At 45.6% G+C, this 19,214-nt stretch overlaps 1 protein-coding gene across 1 annotated transcript; it reads right to left on the bottom strand.

Annotated features, from left to right (window-relative positions):
* Window positions 1–16,426: 16,426 nt before the first annotated feature.
* Window positions 16,427–17,148, bottom strand: LOC121870072 (ring-infected erythrocyte surface antigen-like). The gene is made up of 2 exons (XM_042371842.1): window positions 17,037–17,148; window positions 16,427–16,929 (listed from the first exon to the last, which is right to left on the bottom strand). Exons 1-2 carry the CDS (start codon window positions 17,146–17,148, stop codon window positions 16,427–16,429), a joined length of 615 nt encoding a protein of 204 aa, XP_042227776.1.
* Window positions 17,149–19,214: the final 2,066 nt, after the last annotated feature.

A 19,214-nucleotide genomic window follows, 5' to 3' on the forward strand; every position in this document is an offset into this window, starting at 1 on the left:
TATCGTACGAACCATCGCTCGAAAATTGACTGCGGGAGTTATTCAGCGCGTGGATTAATTTGTCCCGGGTTGAAATAATTAGGGAATAATTAGCTCTAATGGCCCAGAAAGTATTTAGGGATGATGAGGAGTATAGTATTATAAAAGAGAGTAGACCCGAGCTGAGGTCTTATTATTCAGAAGTATTATAAGATGATATAGTCTAATATATATATATACTGGGCTCTGGGCTTCAAATTCTGTAAGGTCAATCAGGCAGGCGTATGGATAACCGGATTTTCAGGTCTTACTAACTTTAAGATTTACTATTAATAACAATAATAATGATAATGCTAATAATAATAATAATAACACCAACATCGACAATAATAATAATAATAATAATAATAATAATAATAACTTCAGTCAACATATACAGTAAACACAGCGTCCCATCACAGAGGCATAGATTTTAATGGTGAGTACAAAGATAACATATCTCTTGAGCATGAAGGGGCCCGCCTGGTACCTTAAATATACCACCTGCCACCAGTTATCTCCCACCAACTCTGACAACACTATGTTCTCAAAGCACCAGCATGTATCAGACTCTGCCAACACAACAACAGTCTTATAACATTACTTCTCGCTTACAGCAAGAAATATAACCCCTCTTGTATAACTACACACACAGATATCAACAGTTATCTTATGTCTTAGTTAAGTCTAACCTGACCTAACCAATAACCTCACCTAACCTAAGCTAACCAATAACCTAACCTAACCAATAACCTCACCTAACCAATAAACTAACCTAACCTTACATGCGCTAACCCCACCTAATCATTAGAACTAGGGCTCATCACAAAAGACTTCACCTAAGGTCCCTAGTCCTTAGGTGAAGACTGGGTCCTAATATGACTCGGCCCTAATGGTACTGTTAGGTTAGGAGCCAGCAAGACTTAGAACCAGGGAAGGCCATGGCCCATTTGACCAGTCACCGTTCATCACAACAGCGTGTAAGCCGAACATCTTGTGCTAGATGCCCAATCGTTGAGTATCGATCCCGGGTTCTACAGACAATAAGAACATCACAAGAACCTTCACCCCACGCCTCCTCTGTATGGTAGACCTGAGATTCGTCTTCCTATTCCTTCTGTGACTAGTAAGGGTTTAATAACAACAATAATGAAGAAGAAGAAGAAGAAGAAGAAGAAGAAGAAGAACAAGAACAAGAACAAGAACAAGAACAACAAGAACGACAACAACAACAACAACAACAACAACAACAACAAGAACGACAATAATAGTAATAAATTATAGTAGTAAATAATAATAACAACAACAATACTAATACATTATTTTCATATACAAATCACAAACACACCTTCCCGACACCTGACAACCAACAAACACAGGTTAAACCACTCTTAATAAACCATAAGTGTTGCCTAGTGTAAACAAAACTGACTCGGTAAATGTGCTACACAAGACCTCACTCAGTCAGTAGTTGTTGAAGCTCAGGGATACATTATTAACACCAACTGGTCAGGTTTTTAATAGTAAAGGTCACTCACCAGTCTACTATATGGAGTCATTAACAGAGAGATTTATGGCCCGTTGTGATTCCAGTGACCTAAACAATTCTTCAGATTAGTGCATCATAAATAATGTTCTTCTAAGATTTAAAACACCAATTAATTTTCATAGTTAGGTGTTTATATATAGCGAGAGAGAGAGAGAGAGAGAGAGAGAGAGAGGAAACAAGTAGACAGACAGACAGACAGACAGACAGACAGACAGACAGACAGACAGACAGGCAAACAGACAGACAGACAGACAGACAGGCAGGCAAAACAGGGTCAAATCAAAACGCCCCCTTTCATATGTACTGAGGAAAGAATAATAAGTCCTTCACTAATAAATTATGTTTAGTGTTATAACCTAAGGCTAATTTACATATATCTAATATTTGCCAATAAATTAAGTTTAGAGAGACAGGTAAGGTGTCTTAAGAGTTACCAGAAGAGATTTATGCTCGTAACCCAAACGTTCACACAATCAAACTGGTCAATAAGTCTTCAATGTTTACAAATTTTGTTTAGGTTGACGAGTAGTGCTTTATCGACGAGGAGCTGAATAAATAAATGATCTTTAAACTCTTGAGTACAATGATTTAAATCCCTTGAGTACAATGATTTAAATCCCAAGAGTACAATGTGTTTATTCATTGAGTATGGTATCTTGACCACTTTCATTACGATGCTAGTCATTGAATTTAAGTCATCGTTATCAAAAGGTTAAGTCATCGTACTCCAGGGATTAACTAATCGTACTCAAAAGGATTAAGTCAAGGGTTATGTCATCGTACTCAAGGGGTTAAGTCATAATTCTCAAAGGGTTATGTTATAGTTATCAAATGGTTGGCATAATTCTCAAAGGGTTATGTTATAGTTATCAAAGGGTTGGCATAATTCTCAAAGGGTTATGTTATAGTTATCAAAGGGTTAAGCCATCGTTATCAAAGGGTTTAAGATGTCAAGGTAATTCACTGAACCATGAAGACAAACGCAGACCAACAGACTAATCTCCAATGTGTTTGTGATAAATGATCTCTAGGTTAGTGGCTGGTGTGTGGCGAGGGTTAATCTCAACAAATAAATTCTGATCATTTTAACATGAACATAAATATTTAGTGTGAGAAAAAAGATCAGAGCTATAATAAATTTCCATTATTTTCTAATTTATTTTGCTTAAAGTCATAAAATGAAGAAAAAACACTGACCTACCCCAGTGATTCTTTAATGTTTACTAGTACACCTTCAATGTTTTCCAATAAACCTTAAATATCTTCTAAGACAAGTTTTAATGTTTTCAAATAAATTGGACTCCTACTCGAAGCTAAACCAATAGATAAATTTTAAGTGTTTTTTTTTAATAAATTGTTGATAGATCGCTAGATGAAGTTGAGGAAAGAGGAATAAATTTCTTAAATTTTCGTCTAAATTGTGTTTAAGCTCAACACTAAACCACGAGCCGAGAGTCAGACCTATAAACATATCTCCAGTGTTGACGTTTAGTGTCAGGCATTAAAATAAACATTAAATCCTTTACACCTTGGAATTAAATCAATCATGTTTTAGGCTCGTAACTGAACCATGAAACACACACACACACACACACACACACACACACACACACACCACTAAACATTTCGCCAATACCTTCCAGTAAATAATGTTTAGGATGGTGGGTGAAACGTGGCGGGGAATAAAATCATGGGAGTGATGAATGGTGCCATCAGGGGAATGTTTAACCCTTAAATAATTCAGGTCTGGGGGCCAGTATCAAGACAGACGGCCGGGTCTCTCAGGCTTGATGCCCTAAATTAATTGGCTCCAGCTTAATAGTGTGAACCAAACACTCTCTCAGGTCCTCCCACTTTGGCCCAGCTTAATCGTGTGAACCAAACACTCTCTCAGGTCCTCCCACTTTGGCCCAGCTTACGGCAACTTTGGTGTCGGGTTATGGCAACATGGTAATAGGTATGGCAACTTGGTGATAGGTATGATAGCAATTGAATGGGTATACAGCAGCTTGGTGATAGGTATGATAACTTGGTGATAGGTATGATAACTTGGTGATAGGTATGACAACTTGGTGATAGGTATGTCAACTTAGTGATAGGTATGTCCACTTAGTGATAGGTATGCCAACTTCGTGATAGGTATGATAACTTGGTGATAGGTATGGCAACTTAGTGATAGGTATGATAACTTGGTGATAGGTATGTCAACTTAGTGATAGGTATGATAACTTGGTGATAGGTATGATAACTTGGTGATAGGTATGGCAACTTGGTGATAGGTATGATAACTTGGTGATAGGTATGGCAACTTAGTGATAGGTATGGCAACTTAGTGATAGGTATGATAACTTGGTGATAGGTATGATAACTTGGTGATAGGTATGATAACTTGGTGATAGGTATGACAACTTGGTGATGGAATTATGATGTGGTGATAGGTATGATAACTTGGTGATAGGTATGGCAACTTGGTGATAGGTATGTCAACTTAGTGATAGGTATGTCCACTTAGTGATAGGTATGCCAACTTCGTGATAGGTATGATAACTTGGTGATAGGTATGGCAACCTAGTGATAGGTATGATAACTTGGTGATAGGTATGTCAACTTAGTGATAGGTATGATAACTTGGTGATAGGTATGATAACTTGGTGATAGGTATGATAACTCGGTGATAGGTATGATAACTTGGTGATAGGTGTGGCAACTTAGTGATAGGTATGATAACTTGGTGATAGGTATGTCAACTTCGTGATAGGTATGATAACTTGGTGATAGGTATGATAACTTGGTGATGGGTATGACAACTTGTGATGATCATTGTAACTTAGTGATGGGTATGGCAATTTGGTGATGGGTATGGCAATTTGGTGATGGTCATGACAACTTTGTGATAGGTATTAGCTTCTTAATGTCGGGTACAGTATCGTGGCTTCGACCGTGAAAATTTAATCTCGATGCAACAATTTTATGACGGATATAATAACTTATGGTGACTTGGTTAACAGGTTATTGGAACTTCAATGTCGATTATAAATTTGAGCTTACCTGAAGATCCGACATCTTAAGATTAACATAACCCAACCTAACCTAACCTAACCTAACGCTAACCTAACCACCCATACGTTAACCTAACCTAACCCAACACTCACTAGATATATCATGATAGACTACCGTAAATGCTATATACCACATTATTTCGATATCAAACCCACTGACCGAGTCTCGCTTCTACAGTATACCCAATAGAAAACGGGATGAGAGGAGCGAGGGGAGGGGGGATGACTCTCATAAAACAATATACACATTAAATAACAAGCACCTGACCCACTGACCTCATGGTAATGGGGTCACCAAAAATAATTGTGACCAGAGATATTGACCTGATGAATGTAATATTGAAAGCTGTTTACTGATAAGGCAGGCAGACAAGCAGGCATACAAGCAAGCAGGCAAGCAAGCAGATGAACAAGCAGGTAAGCAGACAGGCAAGCAGGCAGATAGACAAGCAAACAGGCAAGCAGGCAGGCAGGCAGGCAGGCAAGCAGAAAGGAAAGCAAGCAGATAGACAAGCAGACATACAGACAGAGAGGCAGAAACGCAGGCAGAAAAGCAGGCAGGCAGGCAGAAAAGCAGGCAGGCAGGCAGAAAAGCAGGCAGGCAAACAGAAAAGCAGGCAGGCAGGCAGAAAAGCAGGCAGGCAGGCACGCACTCACGCACGCTAAATGTCGCCCTCCAGAAAAAAAAGAAAAAAGGTTTTAAGTCATAATACAGGAAACTGCTCCCCAGGTATTAACTAATTATACACCTGTGAGTAATGTGTATGACCAGAACGGCTCCTTCACCCAGCGGGGGACGCGATACTCTGTACGTGGGAGGGATTACGTGCCTTGTGTGTGTGTGTGTGTGTGTGTGTGTGTGTGTGTGTGTGTGTGTGTGTGTGTGTGTGTGTGTGTGTGTGTGTGTGTTCTGCATAGGTGCTTGCGAGGAGGTACGCACACACAAAAACGCACATGCTATACATTAAATAGTCCTCACCTGAGACACCTGTACATGCTGCACCTTCCCTTAATCTCCTCTCCTCTCCTCCCTCTCCCCTCATCCTACCTCACTCTCTCCCTCCCTCCCTTATTGTACTTGCATCACCTCCCTCCTCCTCCTCCTCCTCCTCCTCCTCCTCCTACCTCCCTCATCGCCCCTACCTTCCTCCTCCCACACCTTATCAACGTCTTCTCTCATCATCTACCTCCCACACCTCCCTACTCCTCCTTTACCCTACCTCCCCACCTACCTCCCCAACACCGTTCACCCCAGCCTCTGTCACAATCCCCACCACCACAAAACACATTCTAACCCAATTATTAGTATTATAATTAATCCAATTCTGTTAGTCAATAAATTATTCTACGCCCGCGAGCAGCCAATAGCATCAACAAGGCCGCCCGACACAGGTGCCACAAACATACTAAACCTACATGATAGAGGGGGGATAGAGGTGAGGGTGGAGGTGAGGTGGAAGGAGAGGTGGAGAGAGATGAGGTGAGGTGGAGGAGGTGGAGGTGAGGAGGTGGAGGTGAAGGGTGGAGGTGAGGTGTGGAGGGTGAGGGGGTGGAGGTGAGAAGGGTGAAGGTGGAGGGTGAAGGGTGGAGGTGAGGGGTGGAGGGAGGGGTGGAGGGTGAGGGGTGGAGGTGAGGGGGTGGAGGGTGAGGGTGGGGTGAAGGGTGGAGGGTGAGGGGGTGGAGGGTGAGGGGTGGAGGGAGAGGTGGGGTGGGAGGGGGTGGAGGAGGGGAGGGGAGGGGTGGAGGGTGGAGGGGTGGAGGGGTGAGGGGGTGGAGGGTGAGGGGGTGGAGGGAGAGGTGGAGGTGAGGGGGTGGAGGGGGGAGGGGTGGAGGGTGAAGGGTGAAGGGGTGGAGGGTGAAGGGGTGGAGAGGTGAGGAGGAGGAGGTGAGGGGTGGAGGAGAGAGGGTGGGAGAGGGGGGAGGGGAGAGGGGGAGGGGTGAGGGGGGGAGGTGAGGGGGGAGGGGTGAGGGGGTGGAGGGAGAGGGGAGGGGAGGGGTGGGGAGGGGAGGGGAGGGAGGGGTGAGGGGTGAGGTGGGAAGGGGAAGGGGGGGAGGGAGGGGAGGTGAGGGGAGGGGAGGGGTGGGGAGGTGGAGGAGGGGTGGGAGGGGTGGGGGGGGTGGGAGGGGTAGGGGTGGAGGGAGAGGGGGAGGGGGAGGGGGGAGGTGAGGGAGGGAGGGGAGGGGAGGGAGGTGAGGGGTGGGAGGTGAAGGGGGTAGGGAGAGGGAGGGAGTGGGGAGAGGGGTGGGAGGGGGAGAGGTGGGGGAGGAGGAGGAGGGGTGGAGGGAGGGAGGTGGAGGAGGAGGGGTGGGGTGAGGGGGGAAGGAGAGGGGTGGAGGGAGAGGGGTGAGGGAGAGGGGAGGGAGGGGTGGAGGAGAGGGGGTGAGGGAGGGGGGAAGGAGAGGGTGGGGGGTGAGGGGTGGAGGGAGAGGGGTGGAGGGAGAGGGGAGGAGAGGGGGGGAGGGAGAGGGGGGAGGGGAGAGGTGAGGGTGAGGGGTGAGGTGAGGGGTGGAGGGTAGGGGGTGGAGGGTGAGGGGGGAGGGAGGGGTGGGAGGGTGAGGGGTGGAGGTGAGGGTGGGGATGAGGCGGAGGTGAGGGGTGGATGGTGAGGGTGGAGGGTGAGGGGGGAGGTGAGGTGAGGGTGAGGGGGTGGAGGGTGAGGGGCAGAGGGTGACAGGGGTAGAGGATGGGGGGGGGTCGACACCACGAGAATTCAGAGTGAAGACGGGGGTCACTTAGGTTGGGGTCAATCCATGAGTATGTTTATGTACTGTACTTATGTATGTACTTCTGTCCGTCTGTCCGTCCATCCGTCCGTCCGTCCGTCCGTATGTATGTATGTATGTATGTATGTATGTATGTATGTATGTATGTATGACCTCCACGTAACTTACAGACACAGCCTTGTATAAACCTACATGGTGCCACTATGTTTACTCAGCTTTAAATACACATGTACGTGCCTCACGCCGCCTTTCACGTCCACATGTAGGTAAACACATGTGTATATCATTGAATTAGTTAAATTAGTGTGGTAATATTGCATGTCAGGAACACGCACGCACTCACGGACGCACCAAAAACACACACACATACACACATAATGGTTGCCCCTCATGTTCGAGGATGGCCGGCCCCAGGGCCTCCTAGGCGTGAATTTGTTTAAGGTGTAGAAGCTGTTGCCAACACAACAACCACACCCTGATTAACGAGCTGCATGACCCAGTGTCAAGGAATAGTCCGCAAAGACCGGACAACTCGCCAACTGCACTGGCTAACAATTACCCCGGAATACGACCCGCAAACCGATTAACATCCAGGTTCCCAGTTACTGCTGGGTAGACTGAAGCAAACGGCGTATAAGAAACTTGCCCATAGTTTCACTCTGCCTGGGGATCAGACAGGTCTATTCGCTTGCGAGGCAGGCATGTATATATATATATATATATATATATATATATATATATATATATATATATATATATATAATTATGAAAAGGTCCTTCATACAAACACAAGCCTCACGGCAATACACAGACATTCAACATAATCCACCGCCTCTGTCAACCAATACATACATATATATATTTTCCATGAAACAACACTTCATCATTTAATTATTCAATTAAAGTTCTATATTGAGTAATCATGGGCGCCGTGTTGGACCAAAACCCAATTTATGAAACGCATTCTCTTGCTATAAATAATGGTATTGACGATGAGCCAATCACAGCCTTAAACCTCATTTCTGAGCTCGATTAGTCCAATCAATGGCGTTAACGGCTTATCTGAGCTCGATACGGCCAATCATGGGTGTCGACGTCATATCTCCGCTCGATGAGACCAATCACAGGCGTCGACGTCATTTTCGCATACCAGTAGCCAATCATGGACGTCAATGACATTTCTGTGCACGATAAGCCAATCACTGGCTTACACACCATTTCTACGCTTCTGATTGGACAATACCATACCAATTATACACCAAATGAGCCAGTGTTATTGAAGTGAGGTCTGATGGTGTCCCCCCCCTCCAACCCACGATCTATGTATAGAACTAAACAATATACTGGAAATACTCAATGCCACTGGGGTCCGATAAACACCCTTTGTGCACAATAAACTAGCTGTTGTCCGCGGCAAAATTAAAATAAAAAAAACACGTCTGAAAGTAAAACGTTATTATAGCTGACTAATGTAACAATATTATAGGGACGCAGTATATCATTACATAGCCACTTTCTAACAGCGTCTATAATGTTCCAATACAAATTATACGTCCTCACAGCAAGTATCAGTTCTAATGACACAACATACAAAGACCAAACACGATTATAGGAGTGAATTCAATTGTATTATAGACAAGACAAATAAATAATAAGCAATAGACCTGATGGTATTATACGTCAGAACATTCTATGGATTACTAAAGAACCTGATTTCTAAGGCCTAGTTATCAAAAGACCCTGATTTCTAAGGCCTAGCTATCCACAGACCCTGATTTCTAAGGCCTAGTTATCAAAAGACCCTGATTTCTAAGGCCTAGCTATCAAAAGACCCTGATTTCTAAGGCCTAGCTATCCACAGACCCTGATTTCTAAGGCCTAGCTATCCACAGACCCTGGCCTTAAGAGCTGAGATACGTTATTAAGGACACACATAATTAACGTATGGTAGCTATTGAGAACCCGATCTCTCATTTACCAAGACTTTTACGACATTCCGCGGGGAGAGAAGACGTAATAAATGGGTAATAGATGGAATAGATAAGTAAATAGGAGGGAGAGGCCATAATACAGTAATTGAGTATGTAATTGGTTGGTCATTTAATAGGGCGGACTCCTGTAAAGTAAATTGGTTATGAAATAGGGTGGTGGTGGTGTTATATATTAAGGAGTGTAAATACGATCTGTAATAGGATGGGATGACTAAAATCACATTCAGTAAATTGGATATTAAATTGGTTCAGTCGAGATGCCGGCCAGGAAATTTGGCTCAGATGCAGGAGTGGAGGAAATTGCTTGTACAGTTAATACTATAATTGGTTGGTATAATAACAGTGTTAATAAAGGAAATGAGTGTTTACTGTATAATATTTTCCATAACATTACACACACACACACACACACACACACACACACACACAAACATACACACAAAGTTGTAAATTTATAAGCATTTAGTAAACATTTCTACATCTCCCTCAACCAGTGACACGTATGCTGTATCTAGGAGAGACACTTCAGTTTAATCATACACACAGTACAGCATATTTAGGTTATATAATGTGAGGATTATACTGATTATGGAAGTATTAATATATTTAGTTTTACACTTAGTTGACTGCATACTTATAAGTCAAGACAGGGTATCATTTACAACCCCCCAAAAAAGTCTAACTTAACCTAACCTGACCTGACCTGACCTGGCCTAACCTAACCTGAACTAAAATAACCTAAATTCATTGTACCATAAGCTGACCTGACCCAATCCAACCTAACCTAACAAACTCAAAATCACTTAACCTAACCTAGCTTAACCTAACCTTACCTATCTTGTCGTAACCTAACCTAACCAAAACTACCAAACATTACCCATTCTAACCTAACAAATTCTAACCTAACCTAACTTTTACCTAGCCTAACCTAGCCCAGTCCAGCCAAGCCTAACCGGACCTAACCCAACCTAACCTAACCCAACCCAACCTAACCCAATTCAGCTAGATACGAGTTTGTTTGAGGCAGCTCGGTGTGTATATATATATGATGGTCTTAATTAAATACTTGGCAATAATACACAATGAAGTGACTTACAGTAGAGTGGATTACAACAATGGATGAGGCTAAATTGTCTACATCCACCTGAATAACTTAATACAATATATTACCCTTATGCAATAACTGTTGGTGGTGGTAGTGGTGGTAATAGTGGTAGTAATGATGGTGGTGGTAGTGGTGGTAATGCTGTAGTTGGCGTTGGTGGTAGTGTTGGTGATGGTGGTAGTGATGGTGGTAGTGATGGTGGTAGTGGTGGTGGTAGTTTATAGTGGTGGTGGTGGTGGTAGTTTATGGTGGTGGTGGTAGTGGGATGATGGTGGTAGTGGGATGGTGGTGGTAGTGGTATTAGTCGTAAAACAAAACAAAAAAATCCCTTAATTAATAACTAAGACATAACAATGAAAATTTACAGATCAGAAATATTACAAACAAGAAATACAGAATTAAATGACTGTATCTCTGTATTACTAAGACAAATAACAATAAATAATAATAATACGTGTTGTATCTTGTTCACACCATCTATTACACCTGATCTATCTAGTGTATAAATTATTTCTGTTCCATCTATTGCATCTATTCCACTTTACTGTATTTTATTATACATACAACATCTATACTCTTCTTTATAAAATCCATTGTATTATGTATTGCATCTGCTGTAATAAATCTAGTCGCTGTATTTTTTATGTATCTCAACAACTGCATCATTCAAAACGTAAAAAAAAAATTACCTGTTAATTAGTTCTACCTGGGCGGGTCCTTGTAGCCTCACCCTACCATAAGACACCATAAAGAAGACACTTGTTTTTAATTAATATTATCCCTTGAGTGGGTGGGGTGGGGGTGGGGAGTGGGTGGGGGGTGGGTGGGAGGATGGGTGGGTGGGTGTGTGTAAGTCAATGCGTCTTCATTTCTACCTCATATTCTCCCCATATCCCCTTACATTTCCACTCCCCTATACTCCCTACATCTTTACTCTCTCCGCACATCCTCCCCATCCCACCACCTTAGCTCCCTACCTCCTCAGCATCTCCCCATCTCCCCCATTTCCCACCATCTCTCTATACTGACTCGCCTTTCGACCTATTTCATTCCATCAAACACCCACTTCCATCCCTCCCTTCCTTTCTTCCCTCCCACCCTTTGACCCTTCACTATCTCCCCCTCACTCCCTCCTTCCCTCACTTTGACTTTTCTCAACCCTTCCCACCTTAACTTCCTTCCTTCCCTCCTTCCCAATATCTCCCCTCCCAGTTATATCCATCCCCTTCCTTCCCATCTCCCTCTTTCCTTAGTTCCCCTTCCTCTCCTCTCCTCTCCCACGACGGTAGTGTTATGGAGGCGACAAACGTCTTCCTAACCAACAGTCGTTCAGGCGTTTATCTTGTCAACGACGGATTACCGATGGGTGGCGTTGAGTGGCGAGGGGAAGGGAGGTGGGTGGCGACGACTGGCGAAGTGGCGAGGAACAGCGGATAGTGGCTAAGGGCGGCTGCGTACGGCGGGTGGGGTTGGTGGTGGGTGATGGTGTGGGGTGGCTAGTGACACTGGTAGGGGGTGGCTAGTAACTGTGGTATGGGTTGCCAATGACGGTAGTTGGGGTGGCTAGTGACACTGGTAGGGGTGGTTAATAACTGTGGTTGGGGATGGCTAGTGACGGTTTTTTTTTTATTTTTTTTTTTATTGGGCACTCCCCATACATCCTTGTGTAAGGTGAAGCGCAGAAGCGTTTACAGCGCCCAACAGGGAAGCATGCTAAGTTCATGCTTGCCTTTATGTCTCATGAGTTAAGGGCGTAGAAGCCTGAAGAGTCAAGGGCGTAGAAGCCTGAAGAGTCAATGGTTTATGTCATCAAGTTATTGGAAGCTCCAACAACTTGTCCCTGAATACAAATTCGCAACTTTCGACTTACACCAGGTACCTACTTTACTGCTAGGTGAACAGGGACTAATGGGGGCTAGGAAGTATATCCAAACAACTTCCACCTGCCCGGGAATCGAACCCGTGGTGTGGGGTCGCTAGTGACTAAGAGGGGAGGGGTCAGGCTGTAAGTGGTAGCTGATGGTGAATAGCAGCGATGGTTAGTTGGTGTCAGAGGGTTACGACCGCCTTTTATAATCTATACATCTTATTATCTATTCAATCGTGACCCCTTCTCTTCTGAACACAATAGCCGGGACAAATAGTGATGAATTAGAACCAAACTGAGGACTGTGTATCATAACAAGATCTCAGACGAGTTCGATAATCACCTTTTTTTTCTCTCTTTGTTACCGTCCACAATTATGGCCTCTTGGACTTTGTTAGGGCCATTGGGACTTTGTACGGGACAATTGGACGTTATTAGGGGCCCTTGGACGTTGTTGTGGTTCGTAGGACTTTGTTAGGGGCCATTGGGACTTTGTTAGGGGCCATTGGGACTTTGTTAGAGCCATTGGACTTTTTTATGGTCCCTTGGACTTTGTTTTAGGCCTTTTAATGATGGGGGCGTGGGTGAGTGCATACTGTGGATGGGTGTTTCGGTGGGTGGGTCTTATAGGCAGAGGAGTGGATACTATGAAAAGGTGGGTGGGTCCTGGGGGATGGTGTTAGGGTGGGTCCTGGGGGAGGAGTGTTTGGGTGGGTTCTGGGAGGAAGTGGGTTAGGGTGGGTCCTGGGGAATATTTAGAGGTGGGGAGAGAACGAGGAAGTAATTGAGACAAAGCAGAGAAGAGAAGTTAGGGAGGAAGATGAATGAGGTGAGGGGCGGACAGGATGAGGGAGGGAAGGGGAGGAAGGGAGGAGAAAATAGGAGAGGTTAGGAAAGAGAGAGAGGGGGGGATAGGGAGGGAGGAGAAAGGAGAGATTGGGAGATATGTTGGGAGAGGGAAGGAGGTTGGGATGGAAGGGGAGGTAGAAAAGAGGAGGAGGGAGGGAGGGAGGGAGGGAGGGAAGAAAAGGAAAGTTGGAACCTTGAAAAATGGGAAGAAGATAAAGGATAGGTAGATATGAGAGAAAGTAAGGAAGGAGGGAGAAATACGGTAAAGGAGGGAAAGAAGGAAAAAGAGGGAGGGGGAAGAAAGAAAGAGGGATGAAGAAAGGGAGGGAGGGAAGGAGGGAGGGAGGGAGGGAAGGAAGGATATGAAGGAAAGGCGGAGAAGGACAAGAGGAAGAAATTGGGAGGAGGAAACGGTAATGAAAGGAAAAAAGAGAAACGAGAGGAGTGAAGAGAAAATGGAAGAAAAGGCGCAGAAGAGGAATGAGAAGGAAAACATAAGAAGGAAATAGCGATGGATAAAGGAGAGGAAGAAAGAATAAGGATTAGAGAGGTGAAGAGGATTAGCAGAGAGGAGAGGGTGGATGGAGAGAGAGAAGGGAAGGGGCGGATGAAGAGGGGATAAAAAGGACAAGGAGTAGAGTAGATAACAAAAGGAGAAATAAGGAAAAGATTAATAAATGACACGAGAGAGGGAAGGATGTCGAGATGGAAGAGGGGAAATGAAAGGGGGAAAAGGAGGGGAGGTAGGAGGAGGAGGAGGAGGAGTTGGAACAGAGGAGAGCTGTCAAGAAGGAAGAGGAAGAAGAGGGAGGAAGAAGTGAAAGAAATATGAAGGAGAGAGAGAGGGGAGGGAGAGGAGAGCGGAGGAGAGAGAGAGAGAAGGGAGGAGGGGAAGAGAAGAGAGGGAGAGAGAGAGAGAGAGAGAGAGAGAGAGAGAGAGAGAGAGAGAGAGGAGAGAGAGAGAGAGAGAGAGAGAGAGAGAGAGGAAACTGCTAGGTAATGGGGAGTAATTGGGAGAAACGTCACAGTGGACAAACAAGTTATCGAGGTGATCTTTCCCCTGAATAATGGTCTTGCTGTCAATACTGCTGGTGAGGAGGGACAGGAGACGTAGGGGGAGAAGAGGTGGTGATGTGGGGGAGTTACGACGTGGGGGAAGGGGGGGGGGAAGAGGGAGGAGGGAACTTGGAAGATTGAGGGAGGGGAGAGAGGGAGGGTGGGAGGTAGAGAGGGAGGTGGGAGGGAGGGGGGGGGTGGAGGGGAGGGGAGGGGGGGAGGGAGGGAGGGAGGGAGGGAGGGAAAGAGGGAGGGAGAAAGGCCGAAAGCAAGAGAGGGGGGAGGGGAATTAATGGGGTGGAAGAGGGAAGCTGATGGGATGGGAGAGGAGGGAACTGAAGATGGAAGGGGTGATGAGTAATGGAAGGGAAAATAGAAGAAGAAAGAGGAGGAGGAAGAGAAAGAGAGAGAAGGTGATACTAAGGAAGGTAAAATAAGGAGGGAATAGTTGAAATTTTAGTTAAACAAATTTATTGGCAGCGCTTGTAGTACAGTTTGCCTATTCTGAGTAATTCAGTCAGGTCTTAACACTGAGGGTGGTATCACTTCTCACTGCCACGCACGACAGAGGTTCATACACAAAGAAGTACATCATATTCATTAACAGCTATAAATGTATAGAGGTCAGATTCATGTGGGTAATGTCACTGTTCACTGCCATGCAGGACAGAGGTTCGTACACAAAGAAGGAAATACATCATATTCATTAGCAGTATATATAGGTCAGTGGATCACATACATTGGAGTCATATTCTAATTGAAGACTAATCAGTGTGGGCTAGCAAACTTGGGATAAACAGCAAGAATGTCCTCAAGCACACCTGATTCAATGACGTAATTACATAGTTCAAGATACAATAAGTTGAAGGAGATTGGACTTCTTGGAGGGAAGGTTGGGCGAGGGGTGAGGGAACCTGGTGCTTCTTTCCCTCCTTGTACACCCCTCTCCTTTATCTTTCTCCTCTCATTCTCCTCCTCCCTATTCATTCCTCCTTCTCCCCCTAAATCCTCCTTCGGTTTCCTCCTTTTTTTTACACTCTTTTCCACTTCTCATTTGCTCCTTCCATTTCTTCCTCTTCCAATCTCCTCGTTGATTCTTCTTCTCTTCTTTCCTCTTCCCTTCTCCACCTCCCCCTCCTCCTTTCTCCCAAGGGATAAAAGAATCAGCCAAAGATAACATTTTCCTCGGCCCTATAGATGGGATGGACGGGTGGACGGACAAACTGACGGACGGGTGGACGGACGGACGGACGGACGGACGGACAAACTAACGGATGGACGGACGGACATACGTACACCTATCCACAAACACCATTAGTACCAAGTGACGTGAAATTTCATTGATAATAATTGGTGGCCGAGGCGATTTTTCTTAACAAACTTGCGATTTAGACAGACAGACAGACAGACAGACACAGACAGACAGACATAGAAGACCCTCACACACCGGTCACTACATGCCCCCGCCCTATTATAGCCTCGGGGACATAAGATAATAAGAAAGAGGCCCTACGAGACAGCCTTTAATTAAGACTCATTAGTTAACTCTTCATTGTATCTGAGATTCCAGTGTAGATATTTAGAGAGGGTTAAATACTTTTAGCTAAACCTAACCTAACCTAACCTGACCTGACCTGACCTAACGTGACCTGACTTGACCTGACCTAACGCAATGTAACGTAACCTGACCTGGCCTAACCTAACCTGACCTAACGTGACACTGACCTGACCTGACCTGACCTGACGTGACCTGACCACCCCTTAGTTAAATAGTCTGACCAACTATGTACGCCCTCCTCTCGTGCCCTCTAATTTACGCTCCCCTTCTTCCTCCCTCCACCCACTCCCTTCACGCCCTACCTCCCCTCCCCGCCCTTCACCTACTCCCCTCCTCCTTCACCTTCTCCCCACCCCCTCCCTCCACCCACTCCCTTCTTGCCCCACCTCCTCACCCCCCCACGCTCTTTCACGCCCTACCCCCTCCCCTTTCACGCCCTACCCTCCCTCCCTTCGCGCCTCCCTACCCCTCCCTCCCTTCACGCCCTACCCCTCCCCTTCCGCCCACCTCCCTTCCACCCCTCCCACCTCCTCACCCCCACGCTCTTTCACACCCTACCCCTTCCCTCCCTTCACGCCCTACCCACTCCCCTCCCTACCCCCTCCCCCCACTCCCTTCACGCCCTACACCCTCCCTCCTTCACCCACCTCCTAAGTGTACGTCCACCCACATGATAAACATCGGTGGAACGTTTTTGTACATTTCTTCCTCCCTCCTCTTCTCTGTTTCTTCTCTTCGTTGTCTTCTTCGTCGTGTTCATTGTTGTCTGCCTCGTCGTGTTCTTCGTTGTCTTCTTCGTCGTGTTCTTCGTTGTCTTCTTCGACGTGTTCTTCATTGTCTTCTTCGTTATGTTCATTGTTGTCTTCTTCGTCGTGTTCTTCATTATCGTCGTGTTCGTTGTTGTCCTTTTCGTCGTGTTCTTCGTTGTTTTCTTCGTCGTGTTCTTCGTTGTCTTCTTCGACGTGTTCATTGTTGTCCTCGTCGTCGTGTTCATTATTGTCTTCTTCGTCGTGTTCTTCATTGTCTTCTTCGTTATGTTCATTGTTGTCTTCTTCGTCGTGTTCTTCATTATCGTCGTGTTCGTTGTTGTCCTTTTCGTCGTGTTCTTCATTGTCTTCTTCATCGTGTTCATTGTTGTCTTCTTCGTTATGTTCTTCTCAGTAAACACAGAGTACCTCAGCACTGGTTGCCATTAAGTATATTACCATACCATGTGAGTTGCCATAAATATAGGTTGCCATACTGTGTGAGCTGCTGAACGTTCCAAAGCAAAGGCCAACATCGTGTAGGTTGCCATAATGTGGGTTGCCATCGTGTGGGTTGCCATCGTGTGGGTTGCCATCGTGTGGGTTGCCATAATGTGGGTCGCCATCATGTGGACTACCCTCCCAGATCCCTCGCCCAGATAGTGGTTGGCCGTGACAGGTACAATCCGCCAGGGTAACTACACCCTCTACCCAGCTGTTCCCACCATCACCAATGCCCTCCTCTGGCACCAGCTGTCTCTCTCAACCAACTGTCTCCCGATCAGCTGCGTCTTCCAATCAGTTGTGTCTCGCCTCCAGCTGTGTCCTCTTACCATCCGTCTCTCAACCGACCGCGGTATCTCAACTGTCTCCCTCAACCAACTGCGGCATCTAACCAGCTGTCTGTCCCTTCATCAACTCTCAAAATCACTTGTACTGCCCAATTAACTGAACCATCTATCCTATTAACTCTCCAAACCATCTGAGGAGACCAACTACCTCAACCATCTGTTCCGTCAATTCCCTTAACCAGCTGTCCTGTCACCTTTAGAAATCACCTGTGCATTTCAGCTGGTCTAATCAATAATCAGGACGACCTCTCCTCACCATCTGCCTCTTCCTCTCATTTGAGCTATTCGAACCACCTGTCCGTACCAGATGGATTAACAGCTAGTCATGTCCATCCTCACCTGGAACCTGAGGAGGAGAGGAGAGGAGGAGGAGGAGGAGGAGGAGGAGGAGGAGGAGGAGGAGGAGGAGGAGGAAGAGGAAGAGGAGGAGGAGGAGGAGGCAGTTGGTGACCTTCCTGGACGCTAAGTTGAGTAGAATATGTAAATCAAATTTGAGAGAGAGAGAGAGAGAGAGAGAGAGAGAGAGAGAGAGAGAGAGAGAGAGAGAGAGAGAGAGAGAGAGAGATTAGGAGAACTCGGAAAATGGAATTACACAGAAGGGATGATAAAGGTGGAAAGGACCGTAGGAAGATAAAGAAGGCAACAGTAGGAAGAGAAAGTGACAGTAGGAGGAGAAAGTGACTGTAGGAAGAGAAAGAAAGTGACAGTAGGAAGAGAAAGAAGGTAACAGTAGGAAGAGAAAGTGACAGTAGGAGGAGAAAGTGACAGTAGGAAGAGAAAGAAGGTAACAGTAGGAAGAGAAAGTGACAGTAGGAAGAGAAAGAAGGTAACAGTAGGAAGAGAAAGTGAGAGTAGGAGAAAGTGACTGTAGGAAGAGAAAGAAAGTAACAGTAGGAAGAGAAAGTGACAGTAGGAGGAGAAAGTGACAGTAGGAAGAGAAAGAAGGTAACAGTAGGAAGAGAAAGTGACAGTAGGAGAAAGTGACAGTAGGAAGAGAAAGAAAGTGACAGTAGGAAGATAAAGAAAGTGACAGTGGGAAGAGAAAGAAAGTGACAGTAGGGAGATATAGAAAGTGACAGTAGGAATATAAAGAAATTGACAGTGGGAAGAGAAAGGAGGAATGATGAGACAGGTGGAGGGGGAAGGAGGAGGTACCGTAAATGAAAGAATAAGACAGAATTGAGAGAATGAGGAATAGAGGAAGGGAAGGATAAATCAGGAGAAAATAAGGAATTAGAGAAAGATAAAAAAGATTAGGGGAGAGAGAATAAGGAATAAGGATAAGGAAGGAATAAAAAAGAAGGAAATAAAGGAAGGGATAAGTGGGGTAGATAGAATAATGGAATGTGATTGATAGAGGAATGATAAGGAGACAGGTATGGCGGAGGGGTGATGAGGGGAATGACGAGGTGGTGGGGATGATGGGTGATGAGGGAATGATGTGGGTGAGGGAATGATGGGGGGTGAGGGGAATGATGTGGGTGAGGGGCATGATGTGGGTGAGGGGAATGATGGGGTGAGGGGAATGATGTGGGGGTGAGGGAATGATGGGGGGTGAGGGGAATGATGGGGTAAGGGAATGATGGGGGTAAGGGGAATGATGGGGGTGTGAGGGAATGATGGGGGTGAGAGGAATGATGGGGGTGAAGGGAATGATGGGGGTGAGGGGAACGATGGGGGTGAGGGGAATGATGGGGTGAGGTAATGACGAAATGAGGGGTGACAGGAATGATGGGGGGTATGAGGGGAACTATTGGTATGGGAGAATAGTTAAGATGAACGACACCACCACATTCCCAAATTACCGTCATTCTTGAAGGGCATTCAGTGATGGCTCGGTA

The sequence above is a fragment of the Homarus americanus genome, unplaced genomic scaffold (assembly GCF_018991925.1).
Source record: "Homarus americanus isolate GMGI-L3 unplaced genomic scaffold, GMGI_Hamer_2.0 scaffold32583, whole genome shotgun sequence".
Taxonomy (NCBI): Eukaryota; Metazoa; Arthropoda; class Malacostraca; order Decapoda; family Nephropidae; genus Homarus; species Homarus americanus.

What these genes read in the sequence shown, in the direction of transcription:
- LOC121870072 (XM_042371842.1), bottom strand. Translation starts at nt 17,148, where the DNA reads ATGGCGACCCACATTATGGCAACCCACACGATGGCAACCCACACGATG. An exon ending in GTTGGCCTTTGCTTTGGAAC is followed by an intron (nt 16,930 to 17,036) that starts GTTCAGCAGCTC and finishes TTTACTGAGAAG; the next exon opens with AACATAACGAAGAAGACAAC.